Below are 19,995 nucleotides of genomic sequence, written 5' to 3' on the forward strand. Positions count from 1 at the left end.
CTTGCAAGCCATTTGATGGTGTGTGTTAGAGGTGTTTTAACAATAGGGTTAAGGAGCAAATTTACCTGCTTTCCTTATTTCTGTATTTTTACGAAATTCGTCAGCGACATCTCCCCCAACCTCTACTGATTAATTTAGTAAATGGTATTAGTAAATGATGTTGAGGACCGGTAATAATATATTGGTATAAATGGCTCATTTTTATCCTTAGTGAAATTAAGGATATAAAACCATTGACTTATAAAATTATTTGTATTTTTTAAATGTAATACAGCTTTTTCTTTCTAAAAATTTGTTATTGTCAAGTCGTACAGTTTGTAAATTAGTAACTAGATCGAGACAGTGATTATCTTTGGGGGAGGGGGAAGAAAACAAGAAAATGCACATGTTTTCTACTTGCTCTTGGTGTTTAACTTCATTAACGTTACCTAAACTTGGTTGGGCACACACAGGGTGGGGGGCTTCACTGGATCCTGTTGGGGGCTGGGGGGTTCATTGCTAAAATAATGGAGAGCAGAAACAGGATTGTGAAAATATACTTGGAGGCCTATTGTGGTCTATGTCTGATCTTTAAATAGAAACCTTCTCAAAATGATTTTGGAAAGTTTAGGCAACTGTGTGTTGTTTTTTTTTTGTTTGTTTGTTTGTTTTCCAATTGTAGAGTTTGTTTATGTCAGTACTGCTTTCTCTCCTCCTCCTACCTCTTTTTTTTCCTTCTGCACCAGCCACTAATAAAAGCTCAAAGTAAACTTTGCAGAATGATCCTTAAACATATACAGAAAATTAAGATAGGTCCTCAAATGACCTAACAAGCACTTAAGGTGAAGCTAAAAGAAGAGCACATTAAATGCATTCTCGGTCTGCCTACCTCAGAAGTGGGACTTACTTTTCATGTGCTTTTCCATGTAGACACAGACACCCCCACCCCCGATAGAGTTTCGCTCTTGTTGCCCAGGCTGGAGTGCAGTGGCACAATCTTGGCTCACTGCAACCTCTACCTCCACAGTTCAGACAATTCTTCTGCCTCAGCCTCCTGAGTAGCTGGGATTACAGGCATGCAGCACCACGTCTGGCTAAGTTTTGTATTTTTAGTAGAGATGGGGTTTCACCATGTTTGTCAGGCTGGTCTCTAACTCCTGACCTCAGGTGATGCACCTGCCTCTCCCAAAGTGCTGGCATTACAGGTGTGAGCCACCATGCCAAGCTGACACATGTTTTTTAAAATAATTCTCTGAGACTTTTTATGTTACACAGTGTTAATCATTCAGCTTATCTTTGAATGCATAAAGCACTTTCACACATGCATGCATCCATTCTCTCATTTTGCCTGATATGTGCATAATATGTATTAGATGCAAAAGTAGGTTGATCTCCTTTTCAATAAATTAGAAGATTAATGTGCAATTTTGTATAATTAGTCCTTTCTTTAAAGAGCTGACACGACACTTGTCATCTACTAATTGGATATGAAATTAGTAAGTATTTCAAAACCCATCCCTTCCCAGTTTAATCCTGGGTTTTGTACTTGGCAGAAGCTGTGTAGGCACATATGTGGCCCTTATGAATGAAAATGATTCTCTCAATTTGCTGTCACTAGGAAAAGAGATACAAGCTATTTTTAAAGTTGTAATTGATAATGAATTTGCACATAAACCCCCCTCCTTTTTCATTGGATGCACTCTGTAACCAAAGGGGTGTGTATTTTCTAGACTGGCCTGTTTCAGTAATATAGACTGGCTTCTTTAAGAATAAGGTTGTGATTTCTTTTGTCTGTTTTATTGTTGTTTTCTTTTTTTCTTTTTGGTGCCAAATTCACAGATTTAAGCCTATGATCTGAGCTTTACAGAGATGAATCACGTAATCCAGAAATCATTTACATGTTCACATTGACAGGGCATGATTTCTATGCCACATTTCTGAAATTTTTGATGTGGCACCCATAAGGTTTTAGTGAAATACAGGGAAGTGCTTTGTTGAGGCAAACCCACTGTTGATTTCCCAAGTCAGTGAAGTTGGCCATCAAAATTCTCAAGTTTCTTTGGTGTCACTTGATAGTGACAGACATCAGACTGGAATGTCTTGGGCCAACATTAAGCCGATATGGACCATTAAAAGTTTGTTTCTAGGTTTTCCCCAAATCCTCTATCAGAGTTGAAAATTTAACTGAATTGAGAGCTATTGCCTAGAATCTGCTTCCTTTAAGCTTTCATTTTTGAGTGCCTTCATTTAGCAGGTAGCAGTAGTAAAAGACATTGATGCAAAGGGGAAAGAACGTATGCCAATGGGTTTGTTCATTGTCCTAACAGTGAGACAGGAGAGGAAGAGTCAGTAAGGACTCTGCAATGAAAGGGACTGCTGGCAGCACCAGTCATGTTTGGTGTTGGTGCGTTAAGGATTCTAAGGGATGTTTTTGTGCCGACCAGAGCAGTTGACCTGCTGCTTTACCTTCTGTTCACCTTCAGAGTCCTCGGTGTAAAAATGTGAGCATCAGGATTCCTGAGTAAGAGAGTACCATCTGCACTCTGGCCTATGTTTCTTTCCATGTAATAATGTCTATTTTAAAGTGTCACTGTAAAATACTGCTTTAATGGGTAACTGACCGTGTTTGGCTTAGAAACAGCCCCTTCCTATCATTGTCAGGGCTCAGGTCTTTCAATCATCCTTTTCAGAATGGTTTGAGAACACAGTGGCAAAAGTTCAAACAATCATGCCCTCTCGACCCTTTGGAAAATAAACTCTGCTTGACTCTGATTCTCTTGACATGTTAAAGATTGCATTTATAGCTTCTTCAAAGGCCCTGTCATGACTTTATAGTCATCCTATACAAAGCAGATTCTCCTAGGGCATGGTTATGTACATAGGGATGGCTGGCTAACACAAAAAGTAAGTGTGTATTGTAGAAAAGAAATTAATTGAGCTGGGGTGGATAGTCAAGTCAGATGGAGATTCTAGATACCTTCGAAGTATATCTGCCTAGTTCCTCCTACAAAGGGAATCCAGTCTCTCCAATTACCAGCCAGGCCCCTAAGACCTACTCAGACTGTGTGAACCAACAGACATGGGGCAGGAGAAGCAGGACACACATCAGCTCCCTGTGGGGGGAACACAGGGAATAAAGGAAACTACACAGCATCAGACTGGATAGCAGCTCAGGTGTCCTGCTGCTTTCTCCCAGTTGGGGCAGTCTCAGAGCAGAGTATGAATCTCATCTTTCTCTTTCTAAGTAATAGAAGAACCTCTCCAAAAAGGCCAAAGGAGAAGAATCCCTATTGGTTCATATTTGGAAGAGGAGGTCCATAGCTGATAAGCACTGGGCCATAGGGATTAGTGTTTATCAAATGTCAGGCATTAATCTGGCCATTTACAAGATCTCATTTAATCTTTACAATGAATGCTATGAAATATGGACTATATTCATCCCCAGTTTACAGCAGAGGGAACTGAGACACAGAAAGGTTAAACAGTAAGGTCAATAGTGAAGTAGTATTTGAATATAGGAGTCAGACTCTGAAGTCTACATCCCTGATTCTCACAGTGTAAGCCTCTTGTTCATGGCTAGGTTACACAAAATTGATTGTGACGTCTCTTTTATAATTGTGACTATAATTAACTATAGCTGATGGTACTCCTAGACCAGCATCACCTCTAAAGGCTCCATGGCTACGTATACGACAGGAAGCCTTGGGAAAGGGGTCTCTTTCTCCAAGTGCAATATAGCTGTTTTACCAATGGAAAGGGAAACATGCTTTCAAATGACTGAAAACAACTAGTTTTCTTGATGCCTTTGCCAGTTGTAGAAGGGGATTGATTAACTAAGACCATCTTCTGGTTGCTTTTCTAATCCTTCTAGGTTTCGGGGGCAGACATGAGGTTTTCCCCATTTTGTTATTGGAGATACTTCATACCTTAAACAATGTATTGTTTTCACCATAGGAATTTGGCTTAGTGGTGGGAGGGTGTGAGTTTGAGTGCCACAGTTTATTCACAGGAATAAAAGTGAAGCCAAATGTACATTGTATTTTAAGAAGTGGCCTAGTCATTAGGAAATCCCTCTGGTTGATGAGGATGAGATTAGGCTTTTCTATCATGGCCAATATTATTCTTTTATAACACTTGGCTTGTTATAGATATTATCAGAGGAGAAATTACACAGGCTTGAAATCAAAGATAAACCTGTGGAAACATTCTAGACCAGACATGGAAACATATTCCTTTCTGTAACTAAAACCTTCAAAAGAGGATAAAATTTTATTGCGTTTTATGGAACATCTGGTTTAGAAACAGTTATGAAGATTTTTTTTTAATTCAAGGGGTTAAAAATCAAAACTGACTTCAAGATATGTGGTAGCGTAACACTTCCTGGAAGACTGTTCAATTAGGCAATCAATTGAGGAACCTGTACCCAGACTCATGGCCCAGCATCACCTCTAAAGGCTCCATGGCTACGTATACAACAGGAAGCCTTGGGAAAGGGGTCTCTTTCTCCAAGTGCAATATAGCTGTTTTACCAATGGAAAGGGAAACATGCTTTCAAATGACTGATTTAGGCAAGGGGAAAAAGGAGTATTAAATCAGATTATTCTAAGGTAAAGCCAGGGCAAGCACTGGGAGGTAGTTGGATTAAGAAAAAGAATGAGGCATAATTGGTGTGATACAGTTTCTCATTGGGCAATAACCCAGCAGCACAGGCTGTGTATTAACAGTCTTGATGTCTTTGCAAGCAATGCCCTTATTTAGGAAAAGTATGAAATACGGTTTACATCTGACAGATTCTTTCCCTCACTTGTTCATTCTCTGTTGGAATCCATATCTACCTAAGTTTCATCACAATGCAAACTGAACAACAGCCTCAGTTATTATCTGAAAACAATGTCGTCTTTATAAAATAAAAATCTTTGCAGAACTGTAATGTCCTCACACACACATGCTGTATTGGGAATTTAAAAATTGGATTGTGATATGGATTCTACTGGTAGTTAGCTGGGAATTTAGGCACATTAATTTAGTTTTCTGAATCTTTTTTCATCTGTGTTGGGAAGCCTATTGGCATTTTGGATGAGAATTCTAACATTGTGTGGGACTGACTATTCTGCTCCTTTTAGGACCTTATTTTCCTGCCTAATGAATGCATGTACGGTATTCAGTCATGTAACAGCCTTCAGATACCTTTGCACATTTCTCTTTCTTTTCTTTCTTTTTCTTTCTTTTCTTTCTTTCTTCCCTCCCTCCCTCCCTCCCTCCCTCCCTCCCTTCCTTCCTTCCTTCCTTTTTCTTTCTTTTCTTTCTTTCTTTTCTTTCTTTCTTGTCTGTCTCACTCTGTCACCCAGGCTGGAGTGCAGTGGCACGATCTCGGCTCACTGCAAGCTCCACCTCCCAGGTTCACGCCATTCTCCTGCCTCAGCCTCCCAAGTAGCTGGGAGTACAGACGCCCGTCACCACACCCAGCTAATTTTTTGTATTTTTAGTAGAGATGGGGTTTCACCGTGTTAGCTAGGATGGTCTCGATTTCCTGACCTCGTGATCCGCCTGCCTTGGCCTCCCAAAGTGCTGGGATTACAGGCACGAGCCATCGTGCCTGGCCACCCTCGCACATTTCTAAATACCCCTAAGGAGTAGGGGGAAAGGGCAATGAGGAGTACTAACCATGGCTGAGAACTAGGTTTGATGACCCCAAAAGTTCAGTACTAATTATGAATTTCGTGATTTATGTAGACAAACCTGTATTACTTACCGTCAGAGAACCTGACCCAGTTCTCTACCAGCTTCCCGTTCCTCTGATCTTCACTCATAGTTTTGCATTTTAAAAATGTTTGAGTGTCACAAGTTTTCACTTATAACACAGTGATATATTAATAAATGGTAGAAAACTTATACTGTTTCATTTTTAACTCACCTTCACACTGTTGTCTCTCAGTGAGTCCTATGCTCTCCACTGTAATAGATTACCCAGATGCGGGTTTGTCTGTGGCCTCTCATGGAGTCATTTCAGGCTCCAACTGAGTGTAACAATTGTTTTCACAGACTCCTGGGGAAACTTTCGAATATACCTTGCCTAGTTTCTGTTTCTAATATAACCAAATGTTTTATGATGCCTGTGGCAGAGAAAGCTGACAATACTCAAAAACTGTAAATATATTTTAATTTTGGACCAATATTTGAAAGCTCAGAATCTCTCTAAAGTATGTATTTACTTCCTAGTTTCTGATGGAAATGACATGGCTATCAATTTTAAGAAACCGTTTATATTCCTAACTTAACGTTTTTAACTTCTAAAAAGGCAAAAAAGTCTATTCTTTCTGCTTCATTTCCTTTTCTCCTGTTGAAACATTTGTGGTCCCTGGGATATTTCCTTTTCTTGTGACCAAAATGCTCTTTGAAAATAGTAGAAGGCTTTTATTGTGGCTCATGCCTGTAATCGCAACACTTTGGGAGGCTGAGGCGGGCAGATCACTTGAGGTCAGGAGTTCGAGACCAGCCTGACCAACAAGGCGAAATCCCATCTCTACTAGAAATTTAAAAAATCAGCCAGGCATGGTGATGCACACCTATAATCCCAGCTACTCGGGAGGCTGAGGCATGAGAATCGCTTGAACCCAAGAGGCAGAGGTTGCAGTGACCCAAAATCATGCCGCTGCACTCCAGCCTGGGTGACAGAGTGACTCTGTCTCAAAAAAAAAATGAAATGGTAGAAGATTTTTATTCTTAGCTCTCTCTAGAAAATGTTTTTTGTTGTTGTTTTTATTTGTTTGTTTTGTTTGAGATGGAGTCTTGCTCTGTCGCCCAGGCTGGAGTGCAGTGGCGCGATCTCAGCTCATTGCAAGCTCCGCCTCCTGGGTTCACACTGTTGTCCTGCCTCAGCCTCCCGAGTAGCTGGGACTACAGGCGCCCGCCACCACGCCTGGCTAATTTTTTGTGTTTTTAGTAGAGATGAGGTTTCACCATGTTAGCCAGGATGGTCTCGATGTCCTGACCTTGTGATCCGCCCACCTCGGCCTCCCAGAGTGCTGGGATTACAGGCAGGAGCCACTGCACCCGGCCACAAGGTCAGAGAGGGATAGTAGCAAATTTGACGTTAAGTTTCATTGGCTGTGGGTTTTCATTTGGAGTTGGCCGTGGGGAAAGGGGCAGTATAAAGGTTGTTAGAATCAATTGAAGAAGTCTTTCACCTTACTAGATGGGATCGTATATTATTAGTACCTTACTATTTGTATACTATAGTAAAAGGCAGTTTCATCTAGATCAGTACATATGCCTCATATCTACTGGATCAACAGGTCAGAATGGGAGTGTGGGAAGCTCTAGCAGAATCTGATAGGAAGCTCCTAAAGAAGTGACTTGTGGCTGTATCCCAGAGGAGGTAGAGTCTTCGATTATTTAGAAGCTTCCTTGGAGAGGTTCAGTATCTCAGAAAGTCAAAGCAGGTGGGGAGGGGAGTTAGAATTCTATATCCTCAGCTTTTAGTCAACATTTATAATACTTATTCATAAGTGGGTTAGCAGAAAGATGAATGGGTCAAATTCATCTTTCAAAATGATTTCAAAAGTGAATCAGCTTTCACTTTTGAAATGGTAGAATAGTTTTTACTTGCTGTGAATGCATAGGCAAAGTAGAGACAACAAGGATGGGGAGAGACTCCAAATTGAAGACAAACAGAAACAAATGAATCTAACTGTATTACAAATGAGTAACACAATCGCACTGAAGGTGGGGGGCATGGGGAAACTAACCCACAGATAATCCAAATAATACACATATTGGCAACACACATTTAGACTAAAGACAAAAAACTGTAAATAAATATAAGTTGCAGTTAATAGACTTTTTATAGTGGTATCGGTTAGCAATTTTGAAACTAATGTGTGTTTTTGTATTGAGCAAATAAATAAATGTATAGTAGATAATGAGAGCTAGGATTCTCGCTGTTAGAGGAGTTACACATGCAAAGGAGAGGGATAGAATTAACCAACTGGTATTAGATTGGAATTGGAGCTATCAGTATGAACTTTAATACATCTAAATATATTTTAAATATATTAAAATACTTTATTAAAATAAAAATTAAAAATGTTTTAAATAGATATGATGCAGAGAAGTAGATCTGAATGTGAGAGCATGTGTGTGTACACAACTGGGACACTTGGAACAGCAAAATAAATAATGATAGTAATGAATTATAAAGCATAGAGCTAAATATAAGTCTGTAAGTCATTACTGATGTAAGTAATTAATTAACAGGGCAGAAGGGAGAGCTTTTCCATGGAGTAGAAAGTTGATACACTGTTTATAAAAGGAGCAATGAAGGCAATCCCAGCTACTCGGGAGGCTGAGGCAGGAGAATTGCTTAAACCCAGGAGGTGGAGGTTGCAGTGAGCCGAGATCATGCCACTGCACTCTAGCCTGAGTGACAGAGCAAGACTTCCGTCTGGTGGCAGTGGGGAGGAGCAATGAGATTACTAAAGCACCATCTGGCAACTACAATAGTAACAGATGCTTCAGGTAATAATTATTAATAGATGTTAAAACTAGTGGATTTTTTGAAAAACAACATATAGTCTAGAAATACCTGTCTATGAGAAACTAGTTAAAAGGGGAAAACATAGCATCTTTACAATAGAGAAACTTGGCAAATGATCAAAGCTAATATCACTCATAATGGGACAGAAGTGACATCATGTGCCTCTTGATATTATGCACTGTGCAGGACACACATCTCTGATCTTCCTGCCAAAAAATGCGTAACCTGAATCTAAACCAAAAAAAAAAAAAAAAAAAAAAAAGATAAACCCAAATTGAGGGCCACTCTACAAAATAAGTAGCTTGTAGTTTTCAAAAATATCAAGCTCATGAAAAGTAAGGACTGAAGAGCTCTTCCAGGAGACTAAAGTGATGACAACTAAGTGCTGTGTGTGATTCTAGATTAGATCTTAGATCAGGAAAACAAAGGGATGTTCTTGTTTTTAGGAAATCAGACTGAAGTAAAGGGTAAAAGAATATCATGCTTGCTACTTACTTTTAATCAGTTCAGGGGAAACATGGTATGTGTGTTTGATAAATGTGAAATGCTAACATCTAAGAAATCTGGGTAAAGGGTATGTAGGAACTATACTATGTCTGCAATTTTTCTGTAAGTCTGCAATTATTTCAGAATAAAGTTCTTTTTTAAAAGTAACTAGTTTTTAAAAACATAGCTGGTTGAATGCTGTGTCCCAGTAGGAAATCTCTTATTCCACCTCTGTCCTTTTGTTTTTAAACTCTGTATTGGATTTTATAAATTATACATATTTGTAAAAATTTCACATGATGGAAAATTGTACAAAAGTCTATCCCCTCTCTCACCCCTGCCACCAAGTAGACTGCTATTAACTGGTTGGTTGTCTCATTCTAAACCTTTCTGGACTTACACAGATAGAGAAGTATACATGCACGTGTATATACAGACTCCTCTGCCTCCATACTACTAAACATTGTTGAGTATCTTTTTTTTTTTTTTCCCCCAGCGTAATCTAGCCATGGACATCTTTCTCAATATGTATATATAGCTCTGCTTTGTTTGTAACGATTTTTTTTTCCTAAATGAGTCATTCCATTGTCCCTGAAACTCGTTGTCAAGGACTGATGGACTAACTTTAGTGTAGAACCATTTGTAACAACACTGGGAGCCTGAAGCTAACAGAATTGAAGTACTCTGTTTATTGTACCAGATAACCAAGACTCTGTCAGGCATGAGGGTGCTCTGAAGACCTCAGTGACCGGAATTTGGAGACTTTTGTTCTAGTGAGAGGCTGTTACGGTGACTCAGCTTTGATCAACATCATTTTCTGTGTCTCTATATAGGCTCAAGGTTGAAATCCTTATAAGAGAAAACAGGTTTGTGATCAGGGGAATAAGGGCGCAGAACACAAACATTGGCCCCTGAGTACCCTTCCCAAAGAAGAAGACTTAGAAGGCAGTAGCCATCTCATCCCAACTACTCTTCCCAGGGCTGCTCTAATGGTTTCATGTCTGATCTGTTCTAGTCTCTTCATTGAGTCTATCTTCCCTACCACCCCTGGAGTTATCACCAACTACTGTGATTCTCAAATGTGGTGCCCATACAAACAGCATCAGCATTACCCTGAACTTGTTACAAATGCAGATTTTCAGATTCCATCTCAGAGCTACTGAACCAGAAACTCTAGCAAGTCCTTCAAGTTGATGCTGCTAACATTTGAGGGTCACAGACCTACTACATAAAGCTGACATTATCCCCCTCATTTTTAAAACCTAATGGCTCAGCTGAGCACACACTCCAAAGTCCTCACTCATGCCTAAGAGGTCCTTTGTGATCTCACCCCAGTCTGCTTGTTCAGCCACCCTACTCCTGACTTCTCCCATCCCAACACCCTTTGTGCATCCTGTTACAGAGAAATTTGCTGAGCCCTTTCCTGAACTGCACCTGGTGAACTTCTACTCTTCCATCACTTCCTCAAGTGCCTTCCCTGGCTCCCTGGCATGAAACTGCCCTGATATACTTTTAAGTATACTGGACAAACAAGAATATGTTGTTTCTCAGCAGTGTCCTTTTATCTCCCAGAATTTGCCCTGAGTAGGGAGTTCAGCCTCTGTAGATTATATGGAACCTGGATTGGTTGAGACTATTGACTGTCCTGTAGCCAGTGAGATTGGGGTGCTTGTAAGTAACTGTTTATATTCAAATTAATATACTAATATTCAGAAACTATCCTTTCTGGTCCATGTAATAAATAGGACACCATTTACATTTGGAAGAGAAAGGTTCTCTGTTTATTGTGAGAAGAACGGTGAATTATGAGCAAGAGAGGAAAAGGTTGCTTTTTGAAAGACACAGGTTCACCCTTTCACTTGGCAGTAATCTTATCCTGACAGCATTTAATGTGAAGTAATTGTAACCAGAGAAGAATCTTAGTAGGCTTTAATTAAAAACACAAGGATTTTTTTTTCTCTTGTATTCTTCCTCCTATCTGCCTCTTTTTCATCTTTCTCTGTTTCTTTTTTCCCTCTTCATTTCTGTGTTCTCCCTTCTCCTGCCCCTTTTTTCTCCTCTTCATCATCCCTTAACATTTACAATGCTTTTGGCTTGGCTAATCCCTAGGGATGGAGACTTAGCTGAGCAGGATATTGATGACCAAATATGGTATTGCTGCTAAAGATGTTAGAGGAATGTGGCTTGTATTCTAAGCCTCCGGCCTCTGAATAAGCTGCCAAACAAATTAGGTCATTTTAACTTCTGAGCTTTTTTTTTTTTTAAATAAGGATGCTGGAGCTTTGATTTGGAACATGATGTTGATGTTATTTTAGTTCAAATGGAGGGGGTATGAAGAAGGGGGCAGGGAGTAGGGGAGACTTAGTTCAGCATGTTTTAGGACTCAAGCCACCAGCCCAGGTTGTGTAAGAGGCAAACACATTATGTGGAGCTTCAGTTGATTCTGAAAGACCAGAGAAAGAGCCGAGGCATAGAATTCACATGTACAGCCTCATTTTCTGAGGCCAGATGCTCTAGACCACGACCAGGTCCCAGGATACTCTTCATGTTATCCCCAGTGGCCTGGGCCACAGGACTCATGTGAATGTGAGCTCAGGTTTAGGAAAGTTGCTTCTTCACAGGAAGGTTGGTCAGGTTTAGTGCCAGGGAGGACGTCCTGAAGTTGATGGCAAGTTGCTACTATGTGTGTCTGATGGAGTGGGATGCGATTGAACAAGTCCTTCCACAGCATACTTGTACTTGACACCCAGGGACTGTGCTTGTCTCCCATCAGAGACCACAGTTCTTACCTCCATTCTTGGAAATATTTATTCTGTTGTAGTATTAGCTTTGTTAGGATTGAAGTTGGTCCACCTCAGTGAGGTCCTTTGTGACCTCACCTCAGCCTGCTTCACAATGCAGCTTTGCTTTTGTTTTTGTTTTTCCTTATGTACTTTTTGGGCAAAATAGTATTGAGGTTTCCCAAATTTAAAAAACAACAAAACAACACACCACCAGTTAAAGAAAATGTTCTTATGTTTCCCAGAACGGGCACTATCTGTTCACTTTTTGGTGTTGATCAGGTGTGCACAAGGGCATTCTCCACATCCCTTTTGCGGCTGCCCTCACTGGGTTTCTTCTCAGAATGAGTGAGTCATGCTCGGGAAGAAATTCCACCCACTCCAAGACTTCTGGGTCAGGGCTCTGTGGCTTTTGTTAGGCCTCCCTAAGGACCTCTCTTTCCTTCCCCTTCCCCCCTTATTTCCTGTTAATGCCATTACTATCCAGCCACAGGCTCTTCCTTGTATCCTTGAAGCTGAGCCTGTTGAAGTTTGAAGTTCTGAGTTGTTCATCCTGGTCTCTAAAGTAAGAGAGTCTTATTTTTGTGGATATTTCTTTTTCTTTCTTTTTTTTGAGACAGAATCTAGCTCTGTCACCCAGGCTAGCGTGCAATGGCGCGATCTTGGCTCACTGCAACCTCTGCCTCACAGGCTCAAGCCACTCTGTCTGAGCATTCCAAGTAACTGGGATTACAGGCACATGCCGCCACGCCCAGCTAATTTTTTTTTTGTATTTTAGTAGAGACGGGGTTTCACCATGTTGCCCAGGCTGGTGTTGAACTCCCAAACTAAGGCAATCCACTCGCCTTGGCCTCCCAAAGTGCTAGGATGACGGGCATGAGCTAGGGCATGAGCCACAGCACCCTGCCTGCTCTTACTTTTCTTCAAGCTCATTAGGAAGAACGGTGGCGAGGGACGGGGGATGCTTTGGAGCCCTCAGGCCCATGTGTATACATTCAGAACACTAAATGGCAACTGTGGTCTTCGGAGACTCATTTTCAGGACTCCAATCCCTTTCCAGACCACACCATGAAAACATGGGAACTGTGTGGGTCCCATGGGTGCATATTTAAAATGCACTCTCTTGGGATAGCTTTTTGACATGTAGGGTCCAGAATTCATGATATTGGATGCTTAATAATGAAGGCATTCTTGAATGGTGGAAGGATTCCAAATAGACTTGTCTTGCCCTAACTTGCCTTTCATAGTGTCTGTGATTTATTTTACTGAATATAATCTGTTTTAGGTAAACTGCAGGAATAGGGTCAAAGGTAACTGAAATTACTCTACATTAAAGTGTATAACTGTGCTAGGAATTTCCTGGTTCAAATTTTAAACTGGAAAGTTTTTGTCTAAAAAGAAAAGGAATAGTTGAAAATCTGTGTAACTACATTTTTAAGTACATTAAATCCCACTGACTTTCAGGACACTTTGTGTTGTCATTTTTCCTGTAATCTGTGTAAGTAGTAAGAATGACAGTGGTTGCTGACCTTTTTTCCTGATAGACCAGGGTTTACTGGTGTGTTTATTTTGTCACCATTCCGGTTTGACTCTAAGGAAATGAAAACATCTTCCATTTGTTCTCTATTTCCAAAGGGCATCCGCTTCGATCCTGAAATTCCGCAAACACTACGACTAGAGTTTGCTAAGGCAAACACGAAGATGGCCAAGAACAAACTCGTAGGGACTCCAAACCCCAGTACTCCTCTGCCCAACACTGTACCTCAGTTCATTGCCAGAGAGCCATGTAAGTCGATCTACTTTTCATTTAAAAATAGTAATAACGAAGAACTGTTCGTGTGCTGCATGTGAGGTTACACCACGGGACATGGAGCTGGCTGAGTCTTATTTTCCATTTCTGTGAAGAGGTTGCCTAGGCGTTCTTGGTGTCAGAATTCCAAATACAGCAATCTTGTTTGCGATTGGCTGTCCCAAAAGATGGTTCAGCTTGAATAGAATCATAACTTCAGAATTTCATTTGATGTACTACAGATTTCCTTAATGTGATACTGACCATTGTGAGTATGCCCCTAGTTGCCTTGGGTATAAACCCTTTATTTCTCCATGCTCAGACATGAGAGCTGGTTCTCAGCATTCACTTTAATCCATTTGTTGAAGGACATCAGCTCGGTGGCTTTGGAAAAATAGGATATTAAAAGTGAAAGAAGCAGATCTTAGGAAGTTGGTTCTATTCAGTTTAGCCATAACTCTAGGGGGAAAAGTAAACACACACAAAGAATTTATATATCGGAACAGTCAGTCTAGCAAACTAATACCAGTAAAACTTTAAGGAAATTTGGGGCTTCCTGTTTCAACTTAATTGGATAAGGACACTGGCTAATTGCTCAAGACGTCTTCTACCCCACATCAATAAGCTTATTTCATTATTTCTGCCTTTCATTGAATAACTTTAAAAGATTGAATTTTCTTTCTCAAGCTCAGTCAGTGGCAGAAATGGGGCATGAGACAGGCCTTAACTTTTCCTTTCATTGCAGAGCCATATGTGATTTAATATGGCAGGGCATTCAAGGAAACCCAAATGACTTGGATTCCAAGTTATTTGGAATATTTCTGTCCTGTCATTTTTGGTCTGCTTTCTAAACCACATGATTGTGATCTTCTTCCTTCGATAATACATTTTAACTCTTCTTATTAAAATTGAAGGACACATGGATTCCTTGCTCCCCCCCCCCGTGTCACGTGCATGTCAGATTTAATCAGGTTATCTTTGGAAGTCACAACCATTCTCTAGCTCATTCACTCTTGCTTGCTACTCATCAGTAGAAACTAATAGATAAGTCTTCCAGAATGCTCTAAAATAAATGTTTCTATGAATCCAGAAAGTCATAATAGATGAAAAAATTATTTTGTTCTTTCACCTTCTTTGTACCAGGGAAACTAGAAAACTTTGCTTACTTATTTGGGAAGGAAATCTAAACAAAAGTTACATCTTACAGTGTACTTGTAATACAGGAGAATATAGGAACATCCTTTACATAATTCTTCATCCTTAGAGTATCTAGCTTAATACTTTGTATATTGTATGTATTTAATATTTATTATAGTGAGTGGATAAATTGATACTGAAATTGGGCTACTTGTAGAACTACAGATGGATTTCTATACCTCTTCTCTCTGAAATTCTTCTCTCTTGATCAAGGCATCAAAAAAGAGTATTTTTAGGATGCCTGAATTAGTAAAAATAACCTAAAGTAATTCTTTGCCTTAAAGTGAATTTGCCAACCTCAGATCTCAGAGTTCTTTGAAAAGATTAATTCAGACAGGAAATGTAATGCTGGTGATACTTAACTTTACATCCTCAATTCTTTGCTGAATGCTCTTTTTAACAGGCCCACAAAACTTTTTGTGAATTTCCTACAAGAGCCCTGTGAAATAGGTAGCCAGGAAAGTTGTAGCCAGGTCACAACATGCCATACAAAAGCAACAAATAGGAACAAACTGAACATTCACAAGTCCCTGAAGTTACAGGAGAGCATAGTAACCAAGCTTAGAACTCTTTTCTGGCAAGCTCTACTCACCTCCCTTCCCAGCATACAGAACAGTGCAAAAATGGCCAGATAGTTTCCATGACAGGGTAAAAACTTGCTCAGCTGTTCACAGCAACACAAATTTGAAGTTAAAATAAATAAATAAATAAATCCAAGCAGCCAGCAGTGTATTCTTGAGGAAAATAAAAGTCAGCATGATTTATCTTAATATAGCTCATTTTTACGACACAGCGTCTTGATAAGAGCAAGTCCACTGTGGCTCAGGTCAACCTTATTATCCATTGCCATTCCCTCTGGGAACTGGGAACTTGCCCGTCAGATACACTTGCTTACCTGGAATCACACCACAAGACTAAGAACACTGTGTTGGGTTTACACGGACAAACCCAGTTGCATTGTACTCAGAATTGAGTACTCAAGGTGGTCGGTTTAACTCATCAGGTGTAGACTATAATGGAATTGCAGAATTTGGGGATTGGAAAGGCCCTGAAGGCTAATCTTTGTTGTGGGCCATAGAAGTTTTTTATAAATGTTTCTTTTTGTTAATGTTTTTATATGGTAGTGGCTGAAAAGCACTCGCTGCCATTGCTAAAGGAAGAATGTTCTGTGGTTTGATTATACAACAAACATATACTTGAACTCTCAATTCTCCATAAATATCTGAACTTAATGAACTTAAACGAGCACCCAGTGTGCTAGACTCTGGAGAAGAAGGAAATTGGTTGCTGCCTTTAAAGGGCTGTCATTCTGGGGCGTTGATGGTGGTCAAAGTTGTCAGAAAAACTTGGCCTCATATGAAGGACATAAAACAGATTCTGCAGCTTGGTTGAGATTGCCCCCAATCAGACTCCATATTTGCTGAGCACCTACTGCATTTGTGCCAGGGATGAAGAGTGAGAAACCAGGTGTTGCAACTTAACCTGGGTAGATGGTGGCCTGCTGTGGAGAACTTTGGCTTCAGGCTAGAAGTTGTCAGTGAGAATCCTGTCAATAATTCTGCCAATTATTGACAAGCTTTGTGACCTTTAAGAAAAAAATTTTTTTTAACTTAGTTGTGCTCCCATTCTCTAAGCTATAAAATAAGAATAATACTTTCTGATTGTTAGGAGAGGTAAATAAAACAATATCCTAGGATTGAGCTGAGGATTATAAATAGGTATAGTGTATGTAGAGTACTAGGAAAATGTAAAGTACAATCATAATTTGTTAATAAAAAGCATTGGGTTGCCTTTCTTTCCTAATAGTTACAGCAGATATTGATCTTCTGAGTTGTCATCACAGTTTGAGTATAGCCAATTGTCTTTGCAAGTTAGGAGAAAGGATGAGTGAAATTGTCATACAATTTCAAGAAAGTAGTATGTCTACCTGCCTAAATTTTTATTAATAGAATTGATCATTAATTTCAGCTTTTCTTTCTCTTCCTTGTATGTAATAAAGTTGGAAAAGAACTGTGAGAAAGCGGGAATTAAGAGATGTTGAAGAGCCGAGCGTGGTGGCTCATGCCTGTAATCCCAGCACTTTGGGAGGCTGAGGCGGGCGGATCACAAAGTCAGGAGATCGAGACCATCCTGGCTAATGCGGTGAAACCCCGTCTCTGCTGAAAATACAAAACTTAGCCAGGCATGGTGACAGGCGCCTGCTAAAAATACAAAAATTAGCCGGGCATGGCGACGGACACCTGTAGTCCCAGCTACTCAGGAGGCTGATGCAGGAGAATGGCGTGAACCTAGGAGGCGGAGCTTGCAGTGAGCTGAGATTGCGCCACTGCACTCCAGCCTGGGCAACGTCTCAAAAAAAAAAAAAAAGATGAGGAAAAATTATAAATGACATTAAATTCTCCTAGATTGTGCATTAAGTTGTATAGGAAGGTAGTATTCTATAATAAGAACTCTGCTTTGGAGATGAGGAAAGAGTAAGTCACTGTTAACTGATTTTTGTTTTTCTCATCTGTAAAGTGATGATGCTGTGTGCCAGATGCTCTCCTAAGCATTTTTACGTGAATTATCTCATTTGATTCTCAATAGCACTTGTTTTCCAGTTGAAGAAACTGAGGCCTGGGAAAGTCTAGTAACTTTTCTGAGGTTACACCATCAATAAGTGTGATGGCTGAATAGTGTCCCCCAGAATTCATATGGTGAAGTCTCTGCTCCTAATACCTCAAAATGTAACTATATTTGGAGATAAGATTTTTAAAGAGAAGATTAAGTTCAAATGGGGCCCTTAGGGGTGGAGCTCTAATCCATTATGACTGCTATCCTTATAAGAAGAAAAAGACACCAGGTACGTATACACATAGAGGAAGGGCCGTGTAAGGACAGAGGACAAGTCAGCCATCTGCAAGCCAAGGAGAGAGACCTCAGGGGAAACCAACCCTACAGACACCTCTAGACTGGCCTCTAGAACTGGGAGGAAGTAAATAGTTGTTGTTTAAGCCACTCACTCTGTGGTATATCACTATGGCAGCCCTAGCAATACAGTACATCAAGTGATAGAGCCTAGGCTTAAATTCTAGGCTTTTTGTCATTTACAAGTTTTGTAAGTTTGGTTTAGTTACCTAACCTCTCTGTGGCTCAGTTTTCTCAGCTATACAACGGCAATAATAAGGGCCACAGAGTCAGTACACAGTGGCTGTTAGTGTGCATGTGTAAAAATGGACACATTCATGTGCCTTTGGTCCCTCATAATTAAGAGACCTATAGTTTTTCTGTGTTTGTATACTCCGCATCTCACATCTAGAAATACATAATGGATTTTTTTGGGTAACATACCATAGTTTTATTTTTATGTTTTTTCAGTTGATCATAATTGCCTGATTCCCAGCAAGTGTGGAGAGAGGTGCCCTTCAAAGTACTTTTTAAACTTACAGTGTTACTGAGGTCTGATTGGGATGTGATTAAAATGCAAATATTTAAGATGGCTCATTTGATTAGCTTGTCATAATACATATGGAAATGATTGAATACATGTTCTTGATGAGTTTATACTGTTTGCAATATACCTTATTATAATAGTGCCCTTAAAGGTGGAGGCATTCAACACTTAATAGAGCCTTTACTCAATTTAGACAGATCCTGTTCTTTCCATTCAGTTTTTATGAAGCAGATGTCAAAAGGCTCCAGAACTCTGCAGTAATGAAGATTCTTACACTTCAGCCCCAAGGAGTCTGGTTCTGCAGGTCTGGGCTAGGACGTAGGCCCTGTATTTTTAAAAAATGTAATTGTTCTTATTTTCCTCCCCTCTACGCTTTTAAAAGCTCTATGGAAAGTTTTGATACACAGTTAAGTTTGAGAGTCACTGGTAAATCAAGGAATTTTTAAAGTTAAATTCTCCTTCCTACTTTATTTATTTATTTTTTTTTTTGGAGATGGAGTCTCGCTCTGTCGCCCAGGCTGGAGTGCCGTGGGGCGATCTCGGCTGACGGCAAGCTCCGCCTCCCGGATTCATGCCATTCTCCTGCCTCAGCCTCCGGAGTAGCTGGGACTACAGGCGCCCGCCACCTCGCCCGGCTAATTTTTTGTATATTTAATAGAGACGGGGTTTCACCATGTTAGCCAGGATGGTCTCGATCTCCTGACCTTGTGATCCACCCACCTAGGCCTCCCAAAGTGCTGGGATGTGAGCCACCGCGCCCGGCCCTCCTTCCTACTTTCATATTCTTCTCCCTTGCCCCTGCATCTTTCTTCCCTCTCTCAGACAAAAGCTTGCTCTGTTAAATTGGTACTCTTAGATATCTGATCAGCACATAACCTCTTGATGAATAATCAGATTACTTCCTTGTTTACCTGCCATGTCCCTGGAAGCTCCCATTTATCCAATAGCATCCTAGGCTAACTGGAGGTGAGTTCTCTGTCTCATGTCTTAAGAGACCCTGTGAAGGTTCAGGAAAGCCTGTAAAGTATCTCACACATTCCCTCCCAGGGACAACACTGAGCAAATAGGAAATCTCTTAACATTCATCTCTGTGGGATGAAGTCCTCCAGGGCCTATCTAAAGCTTCCTATGTCCCGTGGAACAGAGCCCTGGTGCCTGCGTTTTCCAAGGCAGCAGTGCATGGCCTGCACAATTAGAAAGACTGGCAGATGTCTTGTCAGTTTCACGCTTGCTCTCCTCCAGCAGCATTGTTTATGAAGACTGGGCAGGAGGAATACCTAATCAATCTGGGCAGAAGGAACGGGACACAAGGGGGTGACTAAAAGTTGCAGGTGTTCTGAGGGCAGGACTTTCTATTTTATTTTTCCCAGATAACCAAAATCCTACGTGCTTCTCAGAAGAAAAATTTTCAGGCAGTCCAGCAAAAAATAAAAGTCATTAAATTCTGCTACTACCCAGAGACAATCACCATTAACACTTTGGTGCTTTTATTTACACACCTTTTAATATGCATAATAAAATGTATCTCTGCATTTTGAATTTCAAAATCATTTAACTTACCCCTTTATCTTTAGGACAAAGATTTGCTGCAAGTGAGACTGAGTGGCCCAGTAGGGCCGAAAGTAAAACCTGGGCTCTCACAAAACATCACCTCAGTGTCTGCTGCCGTTGCTGTAGAGCACTGTGTGTTCATGTGGCACAGATAACGACTACTAGAATCAGAGCAAGAGGAATAGTAGCAGATAGATGTCTCTCTTAACTCTCTGATGTCTCAAGTAAGCCCAAACCAGCTCCT

The 19,995-nt window shown here is 40.4% G+C and overlaps 1 protein-coding gene across 12 annotated transcripts in view; it reads left to right on the forward strand.

Moving 5' to 3' along the window:
• The window catches only part of RBPMS (RNA binding protein, mRNA processing factor), a 193,984-nt gene that overhangs the window by 109,422 nt on the left and 64,567 nt on the right, over window positions 1–19,995 (forward strand). For all 12 annotated transcript variants that reach the window (XM_033230065.1, XM_033230033.1, XM_033230052.1 and 9 more), the window contains one exon: window positions 13,417–13,567. Coding sequence is in view for 11 of the 12 variants with exons in the window: in XM_033230033.1 (XP_033085924.1) it covers window positions 13,417–13,567 (151 nt within the window). In the remaining variant the exon portion in view is untranslated. The remainder of the gene's footprint in view (window positions 1–13,416; window positions 13,568–19,995) is intronic.

This window comes from Trachypithecus francoisi, unplaced genomic scaffold (genome assembly GCF_009764315.1).
Source record: "Trachypithecus francoisi isolate TF-2019V2 unplaced genomic scaffold, Tfra_2.0 Contig01440, whole genome shotgun sequence".
Taxonomy (NCBI): domain Eukaryota; kingdom Metazoa; phylum Chordata; class Mammalia; order Primates; family Cercopithecidae; genus Trachypithecus; species Trachypithecus francoisi.